Source organism: Desmodus rotundus, chromosome 2 (assembly GCF_022682495.2).
Source record: "Desmodus rotundus isolate HL8 chromosome 2, HLdesRot8A.1, whole genome shotgun sequence".
NCBI lineage: Eukaryota > Metazoa > Chordata > Mammalia > Chiroptera > Phyllostomidae > Desmodus > Desmodus rotundus.
In genome coordinates, this window is record NC_071388.1 from 131,596,851 (window position 1) to 131,620,595 (window position 23,745).

Consider the following 23,745-nt stretch of genomic DNA (forward strand, 5'->3'; position numbering starts at 1 on the left):
ATCTTTCATTATATCTTTCTTGTGCACAGACAAAACTGGCCCTTGAACTTCTGTGTTCTGAAGCTAATTATCAGCAACAAACCCACCAAGTTATCAAGCTAGAACTTTTCCTTCATCCTCTGTATCTAACTGTAATTTAACTCTGAGCCCCTCTGCACTTCCCATTCCACCATTTTGGCCCAGGTTCAGAAGCACGTCATTAAACATCGGGACTATTGCAATAACTTCCTAACTAGTTTACTTTTGCCTTATGCTCCCCTTTTCCATGGCAGTATTTCATCCACTCTGCTGAAAAAGATGGTCTTAAAACACAAATTTGCCTGAGACATTCCTTTGTTCAAACTGTGTTCTGGCCACTGAGAGACAAAGGAATTAAATACAAGTTACTTAACATTGTATTTCAGAATTTTTAGGATCTAGTTTCAACTCAGTTTGCTGGCTCCAACCTACATCACAAATGACTAATTGTCATTTCTCAATTATTTTGATATGCAGGTCTTTGTAAACATACAGAATTCATTCTGTGTCTGGAACTGCTCTGACCACTTTAGAAATGTGAACTCCTCTAATTGTCTTATTAGACCTATGAGGTAAGCAACGTTATTATAATTTTTTACAGATGTGGAGATTGAGGTACCTAGAGGTGAAATAACTTTTCCAAAGTCACACAGTCAGTAAGTGTCAGGGGCAGAACTTGAACCCAGGTCAGCTGGCTCCAGCTTGTCATGCTCTGAACCAGCATGCCGCACTCTCTAGCATCTAAGTAGGATCTCCTCTAACATTCCCTGCTTCTTTAGTGCTTCGAAAGTCATTTTCTCAGCTCCGATTTCATGTATTGTGATATTTATTCCTGCCTGACAATGAGTGTTATTATACTATAATGTATTTCTGATTTTCCTTTTAGTTTTTCTGGTGGGACCTCTGTCTTGTTCATCTCCACATCGACCAAATACAGGGTCTAGCAAAGGAAAGGTATTCGATCAGATACAACACTATTTCAGATTTAAGTCTTGAATGATGATGCATCTTTTAAAATATCACATTGAATCTACAACTTAATGGTGAAGTGATCATAAAAACTTATATCCATGGATTTCAAGGAGATTTATACCAAAGACCAACGCTGCTCAGGCAGGACAGGAAAGAGCGCTAAATCTACCACCTTTTGTAGGTGTATGTGGATTTCACGGCTTCTCATTTCATCCTTATTCACATATGCATTAAATATTTATATAAATAGCAGGTTTACAAAAGGTTTCAACTTTAACTGGGAATTTTTAATAGACTGGTTTTTATCTCAAAATCTATATATGTATTTGTATCTACATTATATATATGGGGTAAGATACAAATGCAGTGAAAAGATAAATTTCATAGCAATTGCATTTTAACAAATAAGTGCATGTGTAAATAAGATAAGGTAAAAAGAAAATGCTCAATATCCAGTTATTCTCGTAATTTGGGTTGCATTTTTTTCTCTCATTCAGATACTTGATTTGGCTATAAGATTGATCCAGGTAGTCAGCAATATATTACCTTTAACTACTTGAAGGTACTTAAAACCAGAGATATGGCTATAAATATTTTTGGTGTGGTTCCTGATAAGAATACAATACCAGTAGGTATGGTTTCCAAATAAATGTGTAATTATTATACAGCTTAAAGAGATTATATCTTTTTAAGTGTGTGTGTGTTACTGAGCTTAAATGTTTTTAGTGATATTAATAATTGTACATCTTTGTTTTGTTATTTATTTATATGTTCTTTGGTTAAAAAAAACCCACAACATTTAGCCTGAGAATCTTCTCCAGAAACGTCTAGGCCTACTTACCACACAGCAGAGACTCATCGGAGCCGTCCCCGCAGTCGTCATCGTGGTCGCAGACGAACCGCTGGGGGATGCACACCTCGTTCCGGCATGTGAAAGTGCTGTCGTCACACGTGCTATTGGGAGCTAAGGAAGCCATCACAGAAAATAAAGTCAGATCAGTACCTATTTTACCTTCCCTCACCTTAGGAGTTTGGGGAATGTTTGCTCTTATACTCCATAATTTATAGGCATTTAGAAAAAAACTTTATTCATTTAGTATATCAGATAAATTAATAACATTAACACATAGTTATTAATACATTTGAATATATGTTAATATAAATGCATACATAATTTGAGTTTTGGTACTGAGTCAACAGTTCTAGAGAGAACCTGAAGTTTCAGGTCGTTTAGCAATTTGTAACTTTCCTAAAGCAGGAATTCAGAAGTTTATATATAATTTTTTAAAAGTTACTCAATTGTGAGGGTGGGTAGAAATGGAAGAGGGTATGGTGGATAAATACTAATAGAAAAATATAATAAAATATTGTAAAAATAAATATAATAAACAAATAAAAAGATAATTGTAATAATGTGGCTGTTTTTTTTCTCCTCAAGCTTGTACAAATGCTAGTAAAGAGATATAAACCTGGTTTAATTTGTGAAAAATGAATCTAAAAATATCACTAAGTGCTAATACTCATGATGAAAGTGAAAAAAAAAGGCAAAAGGGCTGGGAAAGCTACTGTCTTAAGGAGAAAGTGATGAACTATTTAGGTGATTTCAAGAGCTGGGTGTTGAAACGGGTTAAGTTCAATGGTGTGATGAGCCCGACCATAAGCACCACATCATAAAGGAATGTCAATTTATGAAACAAATTATTGATCCTTTCAGAATACTGATCCATGCACACTGTGTTCCATCTAGCAAGGGTTTTAACCAGTAGGAAAATGGGTGATAAAAATGTGCTATAAAACTTCAGCATATGTTCAAAAGATGGTAAGTTATGCAGAGGAATAAATTTTAATATAATGTGCATGGAATCATGGAGGTTTGAAGGACCACATAAATATTTTCTCAATTACCTTTTCTTATATTTAAAGGATAAACACTAGGGTAAGACTCAAGGTGTGAGATATCTTTAACGTCAAGCATCTGTCACATAATGAATGTTAACTATCTTATTGTGGTTATTATTCTACAACATATACATATATCAAAGCATTATCTCATACATCTAAAACTAATACAGTGTTATATGTCAGTTATATATCAATTTTTAAAATAAAAAAGAGCATGTCATTATCATATACAGAGAAGAGAAAGGCTCTGTGAAAAGCCTCTCTGCCTCTTATATCCTCAGAAAGCTATTTACTTTCATTGTGTATTTCTTTCTTTATGCATTTAAAGAAGATAATAAAATCTATCTGATAAATTCTTGCAGGAACTAGATAGTTATATGAATCAGCTAATTCATAGGTTCAGCTAATTTTAGGTACTCAAATCCCTAGGTGCCCTTTCAGTTTCAATCTAACAATTATTTTGGGGAGATTCCTCAGTTGAATTTGGGAATTCAACAATGTAAATAAATTTACCTAGAAAATAATGGACATATAATGGACATTTGAAAAAATTTAGTTGTATTCCAATCTCTCCCTCCAATATCTTAATAAGCACTTTCCTCTACCTCGACTACCTGTCTCTCTTTCTTTTCTTTGTCCTTTATGACTCAAATAATGTTTTTACTTTTTCTTAAAGCCCTTCCATGACACTTCCAGGCTTTTTATATAATACTTCTTTGTGATGACCTAGAATCATTTACACATATCATTCTGACACTTGAAGTATTATAATCATTCCCTTACATGCTTATTAGCTCCCTTCCCCAGATTGCCTCAAACTTCATGAAGAATGGAAATCTCTGCTTTCAACTCAGTAATGATTGAAGGGGCATGAATAAACAAATAATAATAATATAATAATAATTATTATTATATCAAATATAATTTATTGTCAACAAATCAATTTGAAAAATAATAGGAAGGCCACATAGAACCAGCTTTAAAAATTGCCCATTATAATAAAACTAAAATTTAGTTACTAATAATTCCTCTAACTTTTAACCATGCAACAGCTTATATAACTCAAGTGAATTATGCCAATTCTAGTACACGAATTATTCTTTGAAACACTGAGCAACCCGGGCTTATCTGGCATTAACACTTTCAGATCACTTGAGTGCAATTTGTCGTATTTTAGAATAATTTACTTAACAGCACCCATGTGGCCCAAGAGTGTTAATATGCCTCCCAGAGTGTTAACTGCTACAATAGCAACAGTATACTGGGACCATCTGGATCGCTGATTTGATGCATAATTCTCTATTATGTAGCCCTCAGTGGCCCCGTTGCCCTTTACAGACACACAACATCAGTTTCAAGATCAAAGTGAATTATTCTACAGTAGCATAGATTCTATGCACATAGGTCTACTCAAAGTTTTCTTTTTCCTCTTTGCTTTAACTATCCCCCATATACACATAATATGCAGACACACTCACATTATGGCTTCAAATACAATTTTAAAGCCTGAAGACAGGTCTTTGAACTGGTGATTGGCAGAATTTACTTTAATGAGCTGAATTCACAACAACACTTCAGATCAATTGCTCAGTCTCTATTTTCTTGATCATGCAAAGGAGTTTATCAAAGATTTTCTATTGAGTAATTGCCTGTAAATTTCCTGAGGTCACCTAGAGGCAGGAACTTGGTAAATTGTCTGACCTCCAAAGGTGTTCCTCTGATCCTCCAGCTTCATTCAACTACAGCCGTAATATTTTCCCCTGACCTAAGGGTTAATACCCTATCCATAGGGCTAATAGGGGTGCATGACCTTCTGATCAGTAATTATTTAGGATCACAGATGCTATTTACGGAATATCTGAAATAGGCAATCTAAAAGTTTTCATGGTGGAGGTGGGGGGACAGGGTAGTGGGCATTGAAAAGAAAGTAACAAACCTACCTCACTCACACACAGATCAGGCGGTTATGTTATCTCAGAAGGGAAATGGTAACTCTTGAGTTCATCGGAACTGTTTTAAAGCGGGTAATCCCACTGTGCGTGTTTAAAAGGCTTTACACAGAGGTGGGAAGGGTTGCTGGACTACTATGTTGACAACATCCCACCTGATTAATTCCAACACTACCTGGGAGTCCAGGGATTGAGGAAGTGAGAGAAGTGTGATATGGTGAGCAGTGCGAAAGTAAATGTCTAAGGATGCGGCCGCAGCTTTCTTTCACAGCCAGCCTGCCCCATGAGTGTTCATACCGCAGCCTGCTGTCGAGAGCTCATCGCTTCCATTTGGACAATCCCTTTCGCCGTCACACAGCCAGTGCCGGGGCACACAGGCGTGGGAGCCCGGGCAACTGAACATGTCAGCCGCACAGGTGATGGCACCTGAAACCCAAAGAGAAAATGCCATTTACTCTATGTCTGCCGATAAAGATATATCATGTACATTTCTTTTAAGAAAGAAGGGAAAGAGAAAAATGTTGCTGACAAGGAAGAGATTGTAGTTATTTGGAATCATCAAATAGTATTCTTCCTCTACAGATATCTAGAGATATCTATAGATAATATTCCTTCTTAATTTCAAAGTTATGTTTCTTAAAGCTACACGGCAGAAAATAACAATATTTTCTTTTTGTAAAATGTAGCAAGGCTTAGGCATGTTTTTGAACTGTGTGTGAGTAGACTGACATACACCCTTGAAAGCACTGAACATATCAGGATAATATTAGAATTTATTGCTTAAGATATGATAATCACTGACCATATTAACTCATTTAGTACTCATAATAACTGCAAACAGGAGAAGTGTTACCGATCTCATTTCACAGAAAAGGAAGTTGAAAAGCTTGCAGAAAGTCATAGGTCACTCAGGGTGCCGCATGTCGATTTGGGAGGTCAAATTCCTCTTTGTTCCTAAAGACCTTCTCTTAACCACTAATACCATTGTTAATCCCCACCTTGTATTGTTGAAAAGAATAAATGTGTGCATATTCTTCTTGCTTCTACACACTTAATAAACAGAATCTATCTTTTCCCTGCTTTATGATTTCAATGTCCCTTTAGATGAATGATGATGTTTTTCATATGTGCATTGCAAAAAAAGGGCTTGTTGACTTGTAAATTCAAAGGGTCACAGGTGCTTTCACTTTGTTTCTCCTTATATGGGCTCAGTGCAATCATATAAAATTAGAAAAGATTTATTCTCATTATGTTTCTGTAGCCCCAAGTATAGCCATGCATATTGAATGGTTTGTTTATTATTTATATAAAAATTGTTGAGTCAATTAGTTATTGGACCCTTAAATCTAACTTTTCTTTAATTTCACTTTCTCATGACCAAAAGCTGCCCATAGAAAAGATGTTAAAAATCATAGTGTTAGAATTATTCAGAAAATGTTAATATCTCCTGGAAGAAGATGACCGATTAGATTGAGTCAATATAATTGTTTCCAAACATTTAAAACAATAACCAACATGCTATAATTGAATTATCAACATCATCTTACTTTTCCGTCACAGAGCCATTATGAGTAGAAAGTGCTTTTCAATGCCTTGTTTGTATCTGAGGTCAGTAGCGTGATGACAAAACAGGAACCCCCAGTGAACTTTTCCAACATACACATGCCTTTCCCTGACGTGCACTTTAGTTTGGAGGACAAGGTGGCAAATGAATGCTGAGAAGTCTCCTAGATAATTCAGATTTGCTCATTTGAGTGAGGATAAGTGCTAACAAAATGAAGTTTAATATATCTATTATGGAAAAGTTATAAAAATCTACTAAATAAATGTTGCTTTCATTAAAAAATGAATTTATCTGCTACCTATTATGTTTCAGTACCTTTGAAAATAAAATTCTCTTCCTGCAAAAATGATTTTTATATTATTTCTTCTTTCTATCTATGTGTTCAAGCTTGCCATAGGAACACAGTGTCACCTTCACTATTATCCTCTCAATTAATGCTCTAATTTCTGTAGTGCTTTTATTAAGTTTGAGATTAAAAATGCATTTTTTGTACTAAGGAGATTTGATACATGTAAAAAAATTTTGTCTATATTTTTATTATCACCCTAATTTATTCTCAGGGTAGGCATAATAGATAAAGCATTGTTTTGACTGTTGAGAAATTTCATTCTGTATGACCTTGGCGAAGACTAGGGTCTGAATTTCACTATCTGTAAAATGTAGGCTATGACTACGTAATTGCTAAGATTCCCCAATGTACAAAATGGCTTAAGGCTCTTTGCAGCTAATTTTCTGGCTCCCTTGATGGTATTCAACAGATTTTGTGTTATGAGCAGGCCAAGATATCATAGTCAACTGGAAAGAAATGGAACAAAGAAAAAAATTATGACTCCATTTCATAATTACCACTGCCATATGAAGACATATAGACTTCCTCAGGGATACGAATCCCAAGGGAGAAGGAAGACAAGCCAAAGGAATTCCATCAGACCCATCCTGTGCGCCTACTCAGAGACAATGCTTGCTGCTAAGAGTTACTGCCTTATTTAGTAGTTCAGAAGCCTGAATCCAGGTCCTGACTTTGTCATTGCTAATTCACCGAGTGAACTCCGGCCGATTTATTAACCTCTGTTTTTTAGGATTAAATAGTGGAGGTGCACTACACTTCGATTTAAAAATAAATCCTCAGATCTCAAGTCAAAACCACTATGAGCTTATTAAGAAAGATTGTGTTTACAGTTCACATTAGAATATCTGGAGGCAGGGGTTAAGAATTTACATTTTTAACACAATTCTGAGGAGGATATTTTGTATGCTAAAGGTTGAGAACTGCTGAGATAAACTATTTATAAAGTTCCTTTCTAATCCTAAAATATTAGGTTGCGTTCATTGACTGATGTTTCGTCTAAAGCAGTAATTTTTATATGGCACCAGTTTGGTAATTAGTATAAAAAATTAGCCTATAAATAAATTAATTTTTTTTTTGACAATAGGTAAACATGTCCTTTACAATTTTAATCATTTCTTTTTAAACTCTCAGAACACTGATAGATACAGGCATGGCAATAACAATAGATGTGACAATATATTGTCAGTGAAAATAATGATAGACATGATCACAATTCTGAAAAATAAAGGAGGAAGCAGAAGAAATAGAACGAAAGAGAATGGGATCAATTCATTTATACAGTGAACATGGTCATTTAGATAACTACGACAGTTATAAAAAGAAAAGGTAGATCTTTTTGTATCTTCCATCGTAAGGAATTTGAGAGACAAGAAATAAAGTGGACTTATTACCATGATCACAGAGCTGGAAGATGCAGGTGTGGGAGAGTTCAATTCTGTGTGACTTTAAGGTCTTTATCCGTTTTGTTATACTGTCCACTCAGAAAGGATAGTGATATCAATGGAGCCACTTAATGTAGGGTTAAACAAGAGTCCACAGCAATATTATTTTAAACACTGAAAGCATGTTCAAACCACTGTAAAGAGCTAATCTTTTCGTTAAAATAAAGGAATAAAATAAAATAAAATAAAATAAAATAAAATAAAATAAAATAAAATGAAGGTTTAATAAAAAATGGAAACAAAGTAGTTAAAAGACACTGGCCAGTCATTTAATTGATTGCTGTTTAGTTTTTTCTTCAGAGCTTTGTGATAGTGATCTTTTTATATTTACCTTTATCTGTCATGTAACTAAATTGTTTCAGCTGTATAAATACAACGTAGGCTTTGGTTAGCTTAAATAGAAGAAATACAGTGTCTGCTTTGAAAAGACAGCTCCAATTTTATGTTCTCTCCAGAGAACTTCAGTTTAGTTTAAACACAAAATCTTATCTACCTGTCTCCATGGTAGTAACATAAAGCGTGGGCCAGACTCCTGATATTGAAAAAAGGTCTTAAGTACACTTAACTCTATTAGTACACCTTATTCTATGATTCAGGTTCTTTTCTCTCTAAGATGAGGATGAAAAAGCTATGAAATACAGCTTTTATACTGAGTAAAGAATATATATTTATAGATACAAACATATATGTATATATATATGTATGTGCATATGTACACACATATATAAACAGATCAGATAGACATAAGTAAATTATAATTGGTCAAGTATAATAAATATATATTATATTCCTTCCTTCTTTTACCCAATAAGAAATCCACTAATTCCACATAAATTATTTATTTGTGTGATTATTTAAAAGCAATTATGTTGGATGTGCAGTGGACATATACAAGTTTAATGTATATGTTGAACATTATACTGCTAATTATATAAGGCTAACTTGTAAAGTACATTTTAAAATAGCCTACAATAGCTGCCTTCCTCACTTCCCATTGACAACAACTCAATAACAATGAGTATTATAATGCACACACACATAAACAGCATGTGTGGCTCCTTCGGTATAAATCAGTATAATACTTTTGGAGGTTAAGCTGAAAATACATATTAAGAGACATGAAAACATTTTTAATTATTTGATCCAAATAATTCTAGTTAACATCTATTCCAAGAATCATTGAAGGCTAAAATTAAAATTTACAAATACATTCACTGTATCACTATTCAGGAAAAAAACTGGACATTGATAACAACTAGGCTGTCATAAAAATAATAAAAGCAACTACATAGAAATGTACATACAAATTTCATGTCAACATAAAGTAGAAAGCAAAGCTTTATGCGTCCTCTAGAATGACAGAACATGTGTGTCATGCACCTAAAAGCGGAATGAGAACATGAAGGACACGACTCACCACAAATGCTGTCACTCTCATCCAGCCCGTCTCCACAATCATCCTCTCCGTCACAAATCCAGTGTTTAGAGATACATTTTTGTGCGGAGCAAGCAAACTGGTTCCAGGAACAAGAAGAATCTAAAAACCAAACAAAAGTATCCGTTGTAGGTGCAAAAGAAAATAAAAAGTGCTTAAGACCATCTTCGGACAGATCTGAGAGTGAGAACGTTCTTCTTTACACTTTACTAAAACCAACGACCCTATAATAAAGCAAACCAAACTCCTCTTCTCTATGACAGCTCTATCATATTGGGCAACTGCTTCCCTCTGAGTTGCCAGGTTATGCAACATTTTTCCTTCAAAATACTTCTCACAGGGTTTGACCTTGATCTAGTCATTATGATGGTACTCTCTTCTAGGTATATGGCAGGCTGTCATTAAAAAAAAAGCATATGTTTTATGTGTGGCCATTAATAACTGTGAGTTTGCTGTCATTTTTACTGTTCCTATTTTTGATCTTCTTTTTCTTAGGTAACTCCCTTTAACATTTCATATAATAAGGGCTTGGTGATGATGAACTTCTTTAACTTGACCTTATCTGAGAAGCACTTTATCTTCCCTTCCATTAAAAAAAAAAAAAAAGCATATGGTGAATAGATATAAAACAAATATTCTGGTGCAATACAGTTATTCTTTCTAAGTTTAATATATATTTTTGAACAACTGGTGAAAAATTTACATCTTAGGCGAGTTCATGACATGGTGGACTCACCAGCATATATTTTTGTTTTTCAAAATGAGATAACAGGGGATTTTAGCTTGGTGACAATGCATCAGTTTCACACCTATCCATACTTATCACTCTGATGTTTTTGCTTCTCTTCCTGGAGAAAAGTTAAGCCTGAGTAATACCAGCCAAATTCATTGACAGGGTGGCTGGTATGTTACTAACAAATTATGCATTTGTAATAGCGTACTCCGTTTATTTCCAAGGTCAAGTTTATGATTGTTCTCCTGGACCCTCAGCCTATTCCTCAACTCAGCATTCTTATCACCATGAAATATCCAAAAATGAAACCCTTCCATAGTAAAGTCTTCAAAACATAAATTACAATAAAAATAGGTTTTTATTTTGATTCTATAAATTATTTTGAAGGTTTGTATATTATTTAAAACATTTGCTTCAATGGCATCTGAAAAGAATGTGTATATAACTGAAGCCTTAAAAACTTAAAGAAGATACAACCATATAATGGCTTCCTCTCCAGAAAGTCTTAATTCACATAAACAATTTCTAAAGTTCTCCATCAATCTTGTTCAGAATATGGATCTAATATAAAGATACATAGCATCTTAATGAAACAAATGTGCCTTTATATTTCATCGTGACATTTACTTTAAGAGGAATTTGTGATTTCATAGAAGATCCATTTTTAACCTTTCTTTCTACTCTGTTTATTCACCAGATTGTGTTTTGTATTAAATTAAAATGGTGAATAAATGGTTTGTTTCCCTATGAGAAATTTATTTGACCTGTAAATCACAAAATCTATGTTTTATAAAATAAATTTTTAAAATGTTTTCTTATCTTGCCAACTGAAATGAAATGTAAACACAGAGAAATTAAGAGGTAAGTGGTGAGTGAAAAAATCCAGGTTTAAGCATACTATTTAAAGCTACCCATACAATTAATATAAACTTTTAGGAAAATAATAAGTAGTCAATTACAGATAGGAGGATTATAATGAATAGCGTGAGCTCAATTCTTAATTTTCATAGCAATAGACAAATATATTTGTATCTAAAAGTAATTAGTTAGAAAATGAAGGTAGCAGTATATCATTGACATTGATGGAGGTAACTAAGAAAAACAGAACAGATTAAAAGGAAAGATTAGAACAGCTGGTTGGTATTGTCTAAGTTTTTATGTTCTCAGTATTATTTAATAAAAATAAAAATTGATCTTAAAATCAATTAGCAATATTTTGTACAAAATATCTTTGTAAAGAAACATCAGCATATAAATTATAACATGGTTCATAAAACTAAAGCAAAATAGAATGCCTCACCACAGTGTAACTCATCAAGTCCATCTTCACAATCTTTCTGACCATCACATACCCAGGTATTCAAAATGCATCTTCCACTAGGACAATCAAAGTAGTTTTCTTCACATCTGTGCTTGTTTTGCACTGTGACAAAATATAAAATGTAATGTTAAATAATTTAATTAATCAGACTTCTAAACTATAGGTAGATTGTAAAACAGTAAAAATCCTTGAATTGTAAGGGATAAATAACTAGAAAACTTAAAACACAACTGAGATGTTACCTTCAAGAATGTCAAGGTCATGAAAACTAAGGAAAAAGTAAAAAATTGACACAGACCAGAGTAAACTAGGCAGATATAACAATCAAATCCAAAACAGAATGATGATACTAATAGAAAAACAGGTTATAACCAAATAATGTGGAGTTTCAGTAATAAAAATAAAACGAAATAACTGAAATGTGTATAAAGTGAGTAAGCTTAAGGTCAACAAATCATTTTGGTAGAAAACATTCTTAATTCCCTATTCATAAAAAGTAAATAACATTACAAAAACATTAGTAGATCTTTGTTTAAAAAGTGTAGACTTGGTATTCCTACTATCGGCTTTGACAGGATTTAAATAAGTATTCTCTAGCTTAAGGAGAAAAAAGTTACAGTAAAACCTCTAATATTGTTATGCTTTGCAGAAATATCATGAGAATAAAAAGCATTTCTATATAAAGTTATTCTGTTACATATATATATTTATATATATATATATATATATATATATTTCTTAGAATGGAGTACTGTTATTATAACCTCTAAGAACGCACATAAAATAGCTGATGTTTTCAGTAGTGGACGTCATGTTTTAGACTGACGGGCTCATAGCCAATCAGAAGGTAAACTTGAGAGTATACACACCAATCACTCTATAATGATCCAAAATTACCCCTATTTTATTTTTCTAAATGTCAGCTTTGTGGATCTCATTAACTATAAAAATAATTTTCTAAGGAATTTATTATTGAACCAACTAGTGCTGAGTGTGCTTTACCTTTTACTTTGTTCCGGGTACTGCTTAGATGTGGCCCAACTTTCAGGGGTGCCCAGCCTTTCGGCATCTCTGGGCCGCACAGGAAGAAGAGTTGTCCTGGGCCACATGTTAAATATATTGTAACACATAATCATAAAAAAAAATCTCATAGTGTTTTAAGTAAATTTATGATTTTGTGTTGGGCTGCATTCATGACCCCCCTGGGCCACATGGAGACTGCAGACCATGGGTTGGACACCCCGGATTCAGACTGAACTGTCACTAGACTCTTGTCTATCTATTCGCCTGGCACAAAAGTCTACATGAGCATCCCTGTCCTTTCCCAGTATAGTCACAATTCCCTATTAATGTTGAAAGTTAACTTTTAAATGATTTATTAATTCTAGAAATATGTAAAGACCATACAAATGAAATACCATATATATTTATATACAGATTTATATATTGATATATGTTTAAAAAGTTCTATTGTATTTTGCCTTTAAGTTAATATTTAAATGAATTGTAATGAGGTAAAGAATTATTGTAGAAAGAACATTGAATTAAGAATCTAGACACCCAGTTTCCATGAACCTGAAATAATGTTTCCATATTTTTTAATATTTCATATAATTAAAAATAAAGTAAAAAAAATGAAAGCCACAGAATAATGTTACTTATGTTGAGAAAGAAAAAAGAAAAAAGACTCTGTTATTGCCAAATCCACTGGTAGATTTTATAAACTATTAAGAATATCAGTTTATTATAGTAGATTGTGTGCAACTGTGTGTGATCGTGTACAAAATATCCACAAATGTAATTTCTAAAATATTTCAAAAAGTATTAAATGTCCACTAAACATGGAAAAAGTGAGTGAAGCAGTAGCATAAAGAGAGAGAAACAGGAGTATAAGCACACATTTAATAGCTTCCTAAAGTATATTACTTCCAGTTATAGACATTTAACACCTTTTTTCTTATTATATATTTTTAAATTTCTTCCTTCAAACAGTTAAAAAGAAATAGGGCTATGACCTTTTCATGAAAAGCATTCTTCTAAGATGACACTTTTCAAAGTTTATGTAAACATGGCTAATAGATGAAACACCTACCTAAACTTGACCCAGTAATGATAACTATAATGTGAACCATCATGCAAAGAAAATGTGTAAGCTGCACCAAACACTCTGATAGGACAATGTAAACTGTATAGTAACATTGAGTGTAGCCAGTGGTGAAAGATATAGTATCCCTGTCTTTAGTCTAAAGATATTTTTTTGTCAGTATGTAATACTTCTATGGAAACTACAGATCACACATTTTAAATTTAATCACCAAGTGTAAAAGGATTAATGGTGAACTAAAAGAGGAAATTGCCCCAAATAGACAGCAGATCTCTTGAGTATCATTTTATTATTCATTAAAAATGATCAAGTGGCATGTTTGGAATACTTAAATTTTAATCTCAATCATTTGATATTAATAATAAAAAATAATATGTTTAGTCTACACAACTAGCCTCTAAATTTTCAAGGCAAAGCCTGTTTTGTTTATTTTTTTCCCCTAGAATTACCTGGGCATTTTAATTCATCTGAATAGTCTCCACAGTCGTTGGCCCCATCACATATCCAGGTTGGCAGAACACACAGTGAGGTAGAATTGCATCTTATGAACCCTGTGGTTTTCACTCCAAGTTTATAGAAGTGTGCACAGTCTGTATTATCTATAAGGAGTGAAAGGAAAAATGAAAAAAATGTCCCATAAGCAAAATTTATCAGTTTTCTATGTTGGAGACAAGAGAAGTTAGCTTCATTTGAATAAGTAAATATACAATCATTCTGCACAACAGGGGTTAATTACATATCCGTTCAGGAGGAGGTTCAGGTGAAAAGTAGGATTTTTCAGGCAATGCCACAGTGCCCAGGCATGAACAAAGAAGAGGAGTGGACTCTTACTGCAGTTCTTCTCATCTGAAGCATCTGCACAGTCTATGTTCTGGTTGCATTGTGCTGATCTTGGAATGCACGTCCCATCTGCACAGCGGAACTCAACAGCAGCACAGGTAGAAACTAGAAAAACAGGTAAATAAATCGATAGAGGAAACAGAAGATGATTCCTGGCTTTAACATTTTGCTTGTTTTAATTAAATTCAATTTTCTTTGATTTTGCTTTTTTAACTTTGGGAAGTCAAATGAGTCTTAGCCCCACCCCGAACCTTGGGTTAGATGCCTCATAGGTCTTCCCTGTCACACAATTCTTCCTTCTGTTGTGGTACTTCTAATACTATATTGCAACTGCCTGTTTATGTATCGGCTCTCTCACTAAATTGTAAACTCCACGAAAATAAGAATCATGCTGTTGGCCATGATAATACTAGTTCAGGACTAGGACAACCTATAAAAAGATTAAATGTTGTTCCACATTCTCTCTTCTTCCAATTTCAAAAGTAGAAAGTTATGATGCTAAGTAAATGTCTGATTGAGAGCATATAGGAACATTCCAATCTGGGTGCTAAGAAGGTGTGTAACATTCCCTGCTATGACAAAGAGAGACAGACAGACAGACAGACAGACAGACACAGTCTGAGAAGAAGAAGCCACTGAGCATTTGCTTTAGAACTCAAATAGTACTCAGTATTGCTAGAAAGTCATCCATGCTACATTATACTCCTTTACATGGTCATCTCATTACCAGTTAGCATAGGAAATATGGATGCTTCATGCCAAGAAACATAAGTGTGGTATTACTTGTCTCTATTTTTGGAAAGTACGGCTTTTCAAGTCCTTGCTAGGCTTAGATAAAAATCAGTTTCAATATGTTACTGTCATTATATTACTTTGTACAGAATACTTTATTCTTATTCATACATTTCTTTCTACTTTGCTTACACATTCATTATCATATAATGGTTTCTGGCAATATGTTGTGAACAGGTGTATAGCATGCTATGTGAGTTAGATTAACTTAGGTGAGATTTTTATTTCAAATTTAAATTTCCACTGGTTGATTATGTTAATGTACAACCTGAAGCACTCTTTGATTAAGCAACTTTCACTAGTGTTGACATTTTTAGAACCCTATTTAATTATAAATAGAAATTATATCAATTGTAAATGGTTGAAATGCTATCTTAAATATGCAAATTTTATTCAAGGGATTGTATCTCATTTGTATTTCACAATGTAGTAGTCTTATTGTATTTAATTGTCTTGCAATTCTATCACTATTTGTATTTAAATGATGATTAGAATAAATGCTTTATTTATAATTTGCAATTATAATTGCTTCACTGTTTTCTTTATTAAAAATAACATCTTATCATGTGAAACAAATAATGCTATTATGAGTAGATAAATATACTGCTCCAAAGAGGAAAAAAATATTTTTCTTTTCTGTCTAAAAAAGTAAGATCTCCTCCATATTCCTTTCTATTAGGTTTCACATTAAATATTTTTCAATGGGAACAGTAAATGGAATAAATAATATAGAAAATAATCATAAGCATTTACATTTTGTTTCTGACTCTGCAATCTATTAGCAGTCTCTTATTAAGAGGTTGTGTTCCAAAATATTCCTATAATCCCTTTATTTAGAAGACAGAAATTATTTCTTCTGTAACAATAATCAAGATAGTGGTGATATTCCTAGACCAGTCTACAAAGATTCATCTCATAATATACTTGAAGTTCTATCTTATACTTGTAGTTAAGAGTTTATGATGCCAGAAATATTCCAATGGAGACTATCACAACCCATTTTGTCATGTCCACCAGCCTCGAAGCTTCCACAAACAATCTTCTGTGTGTGACGGGGAACCAATCTGACTAGGTCTGGTGGCAGACAGAGTAGGGAGGCAAATTATGACTCATGAACCTGGAGGTAACATTTCAGACAGTTAAGAGGACAGGAGATTCAGGGATTTCACAGTAATGGAATCTCAAAAATAGTGTTGGGGCTTCTCAGATGGAAGTAAAAGCAAAGAATTAATTTTAAGATGAAGAAAATTTACAGCAAGTAGAACACAATCTTGGAAGGAATTTTAGGAAGACAAAAGAAATAAGGATAGATACTCTGAAGAGATGAAAAACTATAAATTTGAAGTTGAGAAGATTGGTTAGGAAATAGTATTTAAAAGACAGGCATAGGATGCTAAATAAGGTAGGGATCAGGAGAACTGAGTAGAGCGCAGAATATTTGTAGGAGGAATTTTTCTCTCCTTTTCCCAATCAAAAATAAGCTATGCATTCTGGTCACAAGGTCTAGGAGTGTTTGAGATGTGCGAATAGGAACAAAAATCCCCTTTACCTCTTATGCTGTGTCTGCATAGTCCACAACTTGGTAGTCTTTGGGAACCATGAGAGGGTTAAATAGGGTGATAAATAGCAATGAAATTAGGCATATTAAGTGATTGAAAAAATTCATAAGTAGCAGGGGCAAAATAATTGTGGGGGTTAACATTGCCAGCATTTGAAGGCAAGGAAGACAAGTCCTGTGATGGAAAACATCCTTGGGAATTGCAGGAACTTTATGAAATAAATAAGCAAATGCCTCTTCCAAAACCCCTTCCTCTCTGTTCCCTCAACTACATTTCCTTCGTAGGTGATTTTGGGTTAGTCAGGCATTGACATTTGTTTTTCCATTAGGGTGAATTTTGAGGGAGAAAGGAGCTGGAATCTCTAATTTATCAAGTGAATATGAAAGCTTTCTGAAAATTTTTCCTCAGGCTAAAAGTCCTGAGAAAAGAGAAAGAAAAATATAATATATAAAGTAGTCCAAATAAAGATAAGCAAAATGAGAAGTACTAGATTTTTCCCTCCAGGTAGTCCAAAAGAATAAGTAAGCCCACAAAATGTGAGTGAAAACATTGGGGCCACACCAAAGTAGCAATGAGATATTACAAAGACCATCTGAGTGGGACTGTGGGTCAATAGTACTAGCAAGAGATACAGTAAAACCATGCTTCCCCCCCTGTACTTTCTTAATTTCCTATTTCATCCACCTTTTTTAATTCATGTTAGTTAAAACATTTAATGAGATTGGAAAGCCATAAAATTGATTAGTCTTACTGTGGTTCTTAGGACACTTCTTACAAATAACCTAAGTCAATGTTTTCCCTTCCAGAACCACTACCCAGCCTATGTGAATGTAAACTGACAAGGGGAGGCATTACATTTACTGTTATATCTCGTCTGTTTAATTTCAAATCACATATTTTAGTTCATTTATTATTTGGCTCTAAGTGTATGCACACCCAGAGAAATGATGATTTGTTTTCTAGGAATGCTTATCTTTTCCATTAACTTCTTGTTTGTGAAATCTTCAAAGGTTTTTTTTTTTTTTTAATGAACTTATTTAAAAACAAACACCAGTTTCCTCTCCTTTTGGTTTCCTCAGAAGTACTTTGCTCTCCAGTTCCCATAGAGGTGTCCATGTACTTCCCAAGGGCAGTAGTTATATTTATCAAAACAGGGAGGAAAGGAGGAATATCTTGTCCTCTCCCAAAAAGTACTCACTCGACTTCTCACACAACCAGAAAAGGGACATAAAATGACACACTTTCTGAATATCTCCTCGGATCCCCCAGATCACTCACTATCTAAAGCTCTCAGTCATGAAAAGCAATTGTGAAGGGGCAGTAATTAGAAAAGTCATGAGGATTTGGGGTTTTGCTTTTCATTCAAAGAAAAAGAAATGAAAGACAATCCCGTATAACATCCATTCCATTCTGTAAATAAATTAGCTGCTTTATTGAAAAAAATAGTAATATTAAATTCTATTAACATATAAACTAAACAAATTTAATAGTAGTTCAAATGATTTACAAATGAATCCATTATAGCCTCTCTCCATAGCCTATCAAAATTTCTCTGGATATATTGATATTTTTATTGTACTAATTGATTTTTTTATATTTTACTCTATTTACATTAAACATAATACATGGTTTGTATATGAGTGTGCATATGTGTACAACAAAACACTGCATCCCCACGTTTCCCCAACTGTAGAAATAGACAAGTAACAAGGCTTAGAAAGAGAATTACTTGTCCAGTCTCTGGGCCCTTACATACTCCTTTTTCTTCATAATCTTTTAGGTGCTATAAGTATGTGTGTGTCTGATGGATGCACATCTGAATCTCTGCTTTATAAGGTAACCTGGCTTATGGAAAATGGACCGAGGGAAGCCTGTCCCCTATGATATGAAATGTGCCCGACAGGGACACTGTGTGAACAAACTTAACATGAGAGAAAAATCAAATTTAAAAGATGCAACTATGATAAGTTATTTTTCATCTAAAAAAACTACCCATTTATTTATCTTAAAGGTGCTAGTGCATTTGCTTAAATCCATTAATTTCTAGTAAATAATAGCATTTGAGTTTGCAGGAGCATTTTTAGTTTCAAGTGTCCTATATCACACAGGAAAAAGGTCAAGGAATAAGATTTGTAGTGGTTGTCTTTTAAGATATTATAATTTTCCCTATTTTTATCATAAAGTTTTGATGGAAACATAGTAATACAGTTGTTCTGTGACCAAGTATATCATGGAGATATTTATAACACAGAAATCAGAGTTTAGACTAAAAAAGGGAAAATAACATTTCAAGTTATTTGTATTGTTATTCAACACCTCTTATTGATGTCACTAGGAAGAAAAAAAAAGCTGTCTATATATTCCAGAAAATTTACTGATGCAAAAAACCACATAAAAATTTAATAAACACCTACCATGTACTAGGGACTATATTTCTAAACCCCAAAACACTAATTTATTTACCACTTCTTAAAGCAAAAATCATTTTTCCAAGAAAACCAATAGTAACTTATTAAATTCCCATAGTTCCTTTTATGAATTTTGTTTTAAAATATACTTATTGTATTTATTATTCAGTTACTTCACATTCTAGATCAATACTTTTTACCTTTATCCTAGCTTAATGTCTATTATATTCTCCTCTCCTGCTTATAAATAGCTAATAACAGAAGTGCAATTTTTCATCTCCTACTTTCTCTTCCTCCTTTTTTCCCAAATGCTTATCCATTTCCCTGCACTTACTCCCAGTATTTTTAACAATTTATCATGTTTAAACTTTTATAGGTAATACAATGGAATAATAGTTGACTGATGCCAATGTACTTTGCTCTTCCTAAAGTATGGTGTCCACCTTAGATGGTAAACTACTCAAATGTTTGGCCAAGTTCATACAGATGACAGAGTAATTTTCCAACACTTTCTGGTTACAAAATAATTTGTGTATAGTCTGTCCACTTTTTCAACTTTGCATAGCCTTCTTATTACATATATACATCATACTTTTCCTTTACCACCAATCTTTTCCAAAAGAGAGTCCGTGTTCACTGTCTTTACACCTTCACCATACAGTTTCTGCTATGACCTAATGTAATCTGGCTTTTCCTTACCTTCCCATTGAATTTGCTCTCCTGGAGGTAAGCAAGAGATTTCCTCCACTTTGCTGTTACAATGTGCACTCCAGTCTATGCCTGCCCTCTTGATCTCTTTGTGCCACTGTACAATGCTAAATGATCCTGCTTTCTTAAATAAATAAATAAATAAATTCTTTAAAACATCTTCTATAAGTCCTGAGGCCTACTTCTCCTTTTTATATTACTGTCTTTAATTTTTAAATTCAACAGGCAATTCTGTTGTACTTCCTTAAAACAACGATTACTCCATATATTCTCTGAGCTTTCTCTCTTTAATGAGCCCAACATCAATATATCTGGTCTAAATCTACTACCTGAGCTTCAGTTCCATCAGAATGTTCACAGGTGCTCCACGGTCAGAACACAAACCACCCTTACTTTTTTTTTATTGTTGTTCAAGTTCAGTTGTCTCCATTTTTCCCCCACCACTCCTCCCACCCCAGCCATCCCCACTTCCCACCCTTGATCCTACCCTACTTTGATTTTGTCCATGTGTCCTTTATACATGTTCCTGAAAACCTTTCCCCCCCGACACCCTTTACTCCCTACCAGAGGCAAACTACCCTTATCATCTCATTCCTGTCTCACACAAAAGACCCACAAAAATGAATTTTGAAAAGTAACAAAAGCATATAAAATTTTTAAAACAGGCAAAAAACTCTGCAAGTTCCTTTTATATTTTCCTATGCTTTCTCTTTGTTTATTATCCAAGACCTGTTATGCTACCTTTTAAAATGCTGTTATCCTTAGCTTGGGCTGCTACGATAGCCTCCTGTTTCGTCTTTCTTATATCAGTATTATAGTTTTCATTCATGCAATCATATGACTGTTTTCTTTATTTTTTCTTTAAATGTGAATTTAAATCTATTGGGCCTGTTTTAAACATTCATTGACTTTCTGGTAACTAAAAAATCAGGCTTAATTGCTTTAAAGTGGTTTAACTTGGCACCAAAACCAGATTCACATCCTGCTGTCTTCTAACTTGCCTCATTTTTTGTTACCTCACTCTAATATGCAGCCTGCATTTAACCCTATCAAATTACTTGCATTTTTCAATATTAATCCCTCTACTAAGAATTCTCTTCTGTTTTGATCATTCCATTGCATTTATAGTTTGACAGTTTAAATTTAATCTGGACTATAAAATCATTCAAGATAGTTCCAAGAACCCCTCCCCCCCAAAAAAAGTTACAATCATAGCACCTTATATATATCTTTATCTGTTTAAATGACTATCTTTCACTTAGAGTTTGAATTCCTTCAGAACAGGATCATGACCTATTAATTTTATGTCTCAGTCAATAAATTTCATCCAATAACCTGTATTTGATGAATGGAAAGGTTTTTTAAGGGGAATTAGTTTGGAAATATCTATTGGGTCTAGACTTTACGAGACCTTATATCTTAGACTGAAAAATTTGTCATTGATTCTGCAAGCATTGAAACTTAGTGTTTCTTTATTAGGCCAGTGATTTTAAAAAAAAGGCAAGTGTTTACATAGCACTTGCTATATGCCAAGTTCTATTCTAAGTTTGCTAAATACTGATGTAGTCAATCAGTTGTCTTCTCTTGGAGTCTGAAAAACTGAGATACAGGTTTTTATTTTCAAAAAAATAAATGTATTGGACATTCCAGTAGAAATGTCCAATAAACCCGGGGATAAACTGAAGAGGTGAGAAACGACAAGAGTTTAAAAATGGGCAGAATAACAGAAACCAGAAACAGATAATATACTCGTAGTCATAATTTTCAATGAACTCTAATAACTACCCTGCACAAGCATGCTCCATAAATATTAGTATGTGTAACACAATTCTCTAAAGTTCAAGAAAAGCAAGGGAAGCAAGGGAGGGAGGTGGGTTTGGCTGGTGTAGGGGGAGTGGTGGGGAGAAAATGCAGACTACTGTAATCGAACAACAATGAAGTAATTTATGGGGGAAAAGAAACTATTAATGTAGTAATATTCATAGGCTGATGCAACATACATTTACCTTTACATTCTAATTCATCAGAGTTGTCTCCACAGTCATTTTCCCCATCACATAACTTGCTGTGAGGGATGCAGCGATGATTGTAGCAGGGCTTGAAACCTCTTCGACAACTTCGGTTTTCTTATCAATAAAAATCCAAACACATAATTGAACGTCTTATCAAAAACTTTTCAGAAAGAAAGTCATCAGTGAGATTTCATTCATAATGACTGGATTGTGGATCTATACAACAAGTGCTGAGCAGTTTCAAAGATCTAGATTAGAATCTTTAAGCATTGTCAAGTAGTTAATTCATAAAGAGCATCGTTGAAGAAGTATTTTAACTTCAGTGACTCATACTTGAAGACTTCTTCAAATTATACCTTCATTATTGTTTCTGGCCTTTCAATCAGCAGAGAAATAAACAAATAACACATATTCTGAAGGAAAAAATCTCTACCCCTAATGTAATAAAGACACTTTACTCTTACCTCCTATATCCTTTGCATCTCACAAGAATTTTATAACAGGAAACAAAAAGTAGCAAAACATATATTCTTGACTCACTGAGTCCAAGTCACCTCAAGTTCCATAAAGTTCTCTTAACTGTCATCGAAAACTATCTACTACAATTTCCCAAGCAGAAAAAGAACGCCTTCTGAATTTTATTTAACAATGATAGTCTGACATTTTCTGACTTGAGAAAGAAGGTGCCACTTACGATAAAAATAGCTGCCATTTACTGCACACTGATTTTCTGTCAGGCTCTATATTGAGCATATGTAAATGTACATTTGTTTATTTAATGTTCTCAACCACCATTAGAGCTCAGTTTGTTTTGAAGTGGGAAACTAAAATATAGAGAAGCACACATGCTCACACGGGTCATACACTAGGAGGTCTGGGATCATAGACTTAACCTCAGGTATGATTCCAAAACTTTAAATCTATAACGGGTGTTGTAAAACTATATAGCCCGCAGGCCAAATGAAGTCCATGAGCCTCTTTTCTTATGACTCTGGAGCTAAGAATAAGTTTTACATTTTTAAATGAATGATTTTTTTTTTTAAATAGAGGGTATGGGACAGCATATATGCCTCACAAAAACTAAAATACTTATTCACTGGCCCTTTGAAAAAATGTTTGCCAGTTTCTGCTCACATGAATAGAATCTGGTTTCTAAGAAGATAAAAATAATACAAAAATCCATTCCCAAACTACTTAATAATAAATGCAAAGCTGTAAGCTGATTATTATATTTTATATGCTTTAATATTTTATTCATATTTTTAAGATTTTATTTATTTATTTTTAGAGAGTGGGGAAGGGAGGGAAAAAGAGAGGGAGAGAAACATCAATGTATGGTTGCCTATTGCACGCCCCCTACTGGGGACCTGGCCCACAACCCAGGCATGTGCCCTGACTGGGAATTGAACCTGGGACTCTTCACAGGCTTGTTCTCAGTCCACTGAGCAACACCAGCCAGGGCTATAAGTTTCAATATATTCATAGTGTATAGGATATAGCTGTTTATTCAAGCAAATATGTCAGTTGAGGCAAATTCCCTAATATATTAATTACAGATTAATAATGGACAAACTACATTTGACTACCATTTTAACTGAGGGTGTGTTATTATGCAATGTAAAAGTTTGAGAGAACTG

The 23,745-nt window shown here is 33.6% G+C and overlaps 1 protein-coding gene across 1 annotated transcript in view; it reads right to left on the bottom strand.

Annotated features, from left to right (window-relative positions):
• Nucleotides 1-23,745, bottom strand: part of LRP1B (LDL receptor related protein 1B) — a 1,720,016-nt gene that overhangs the window by 251,148 nt on the left and 1,445,123 nt on the right. The window contains exons 49-55 of the mRNA XM_053919407.2: nt 22,103-22,222; nt 14,621-14,734; nt 14,239-14,388; nt 11,665-11,787; nt 9,614-9,733; nt 5,139-5,267; nt 1,832-1,954 (exon numbers count right to left, since the gene is read on the bottom strand). Of these exons, the coding sequence (XP_053775382.1) occupies nt 1,832-1,954; nt 5,139-5,267; nt 9,614-9,733; nt 11,665-11,787; nt 14,239-14,388; nt 14,621-14,734; nt 22,103-22,222 (879 nt within the window). The remainder of the gene's footprint in view (nt 1-1,831; nt 1,955-5,138; nt 5,268-9,613; nt 9,734-11,664; nt 11,788-14,238; nt 14,389-14,620; nt 14,735-22,102; nt 22,223-23,745) is intronic.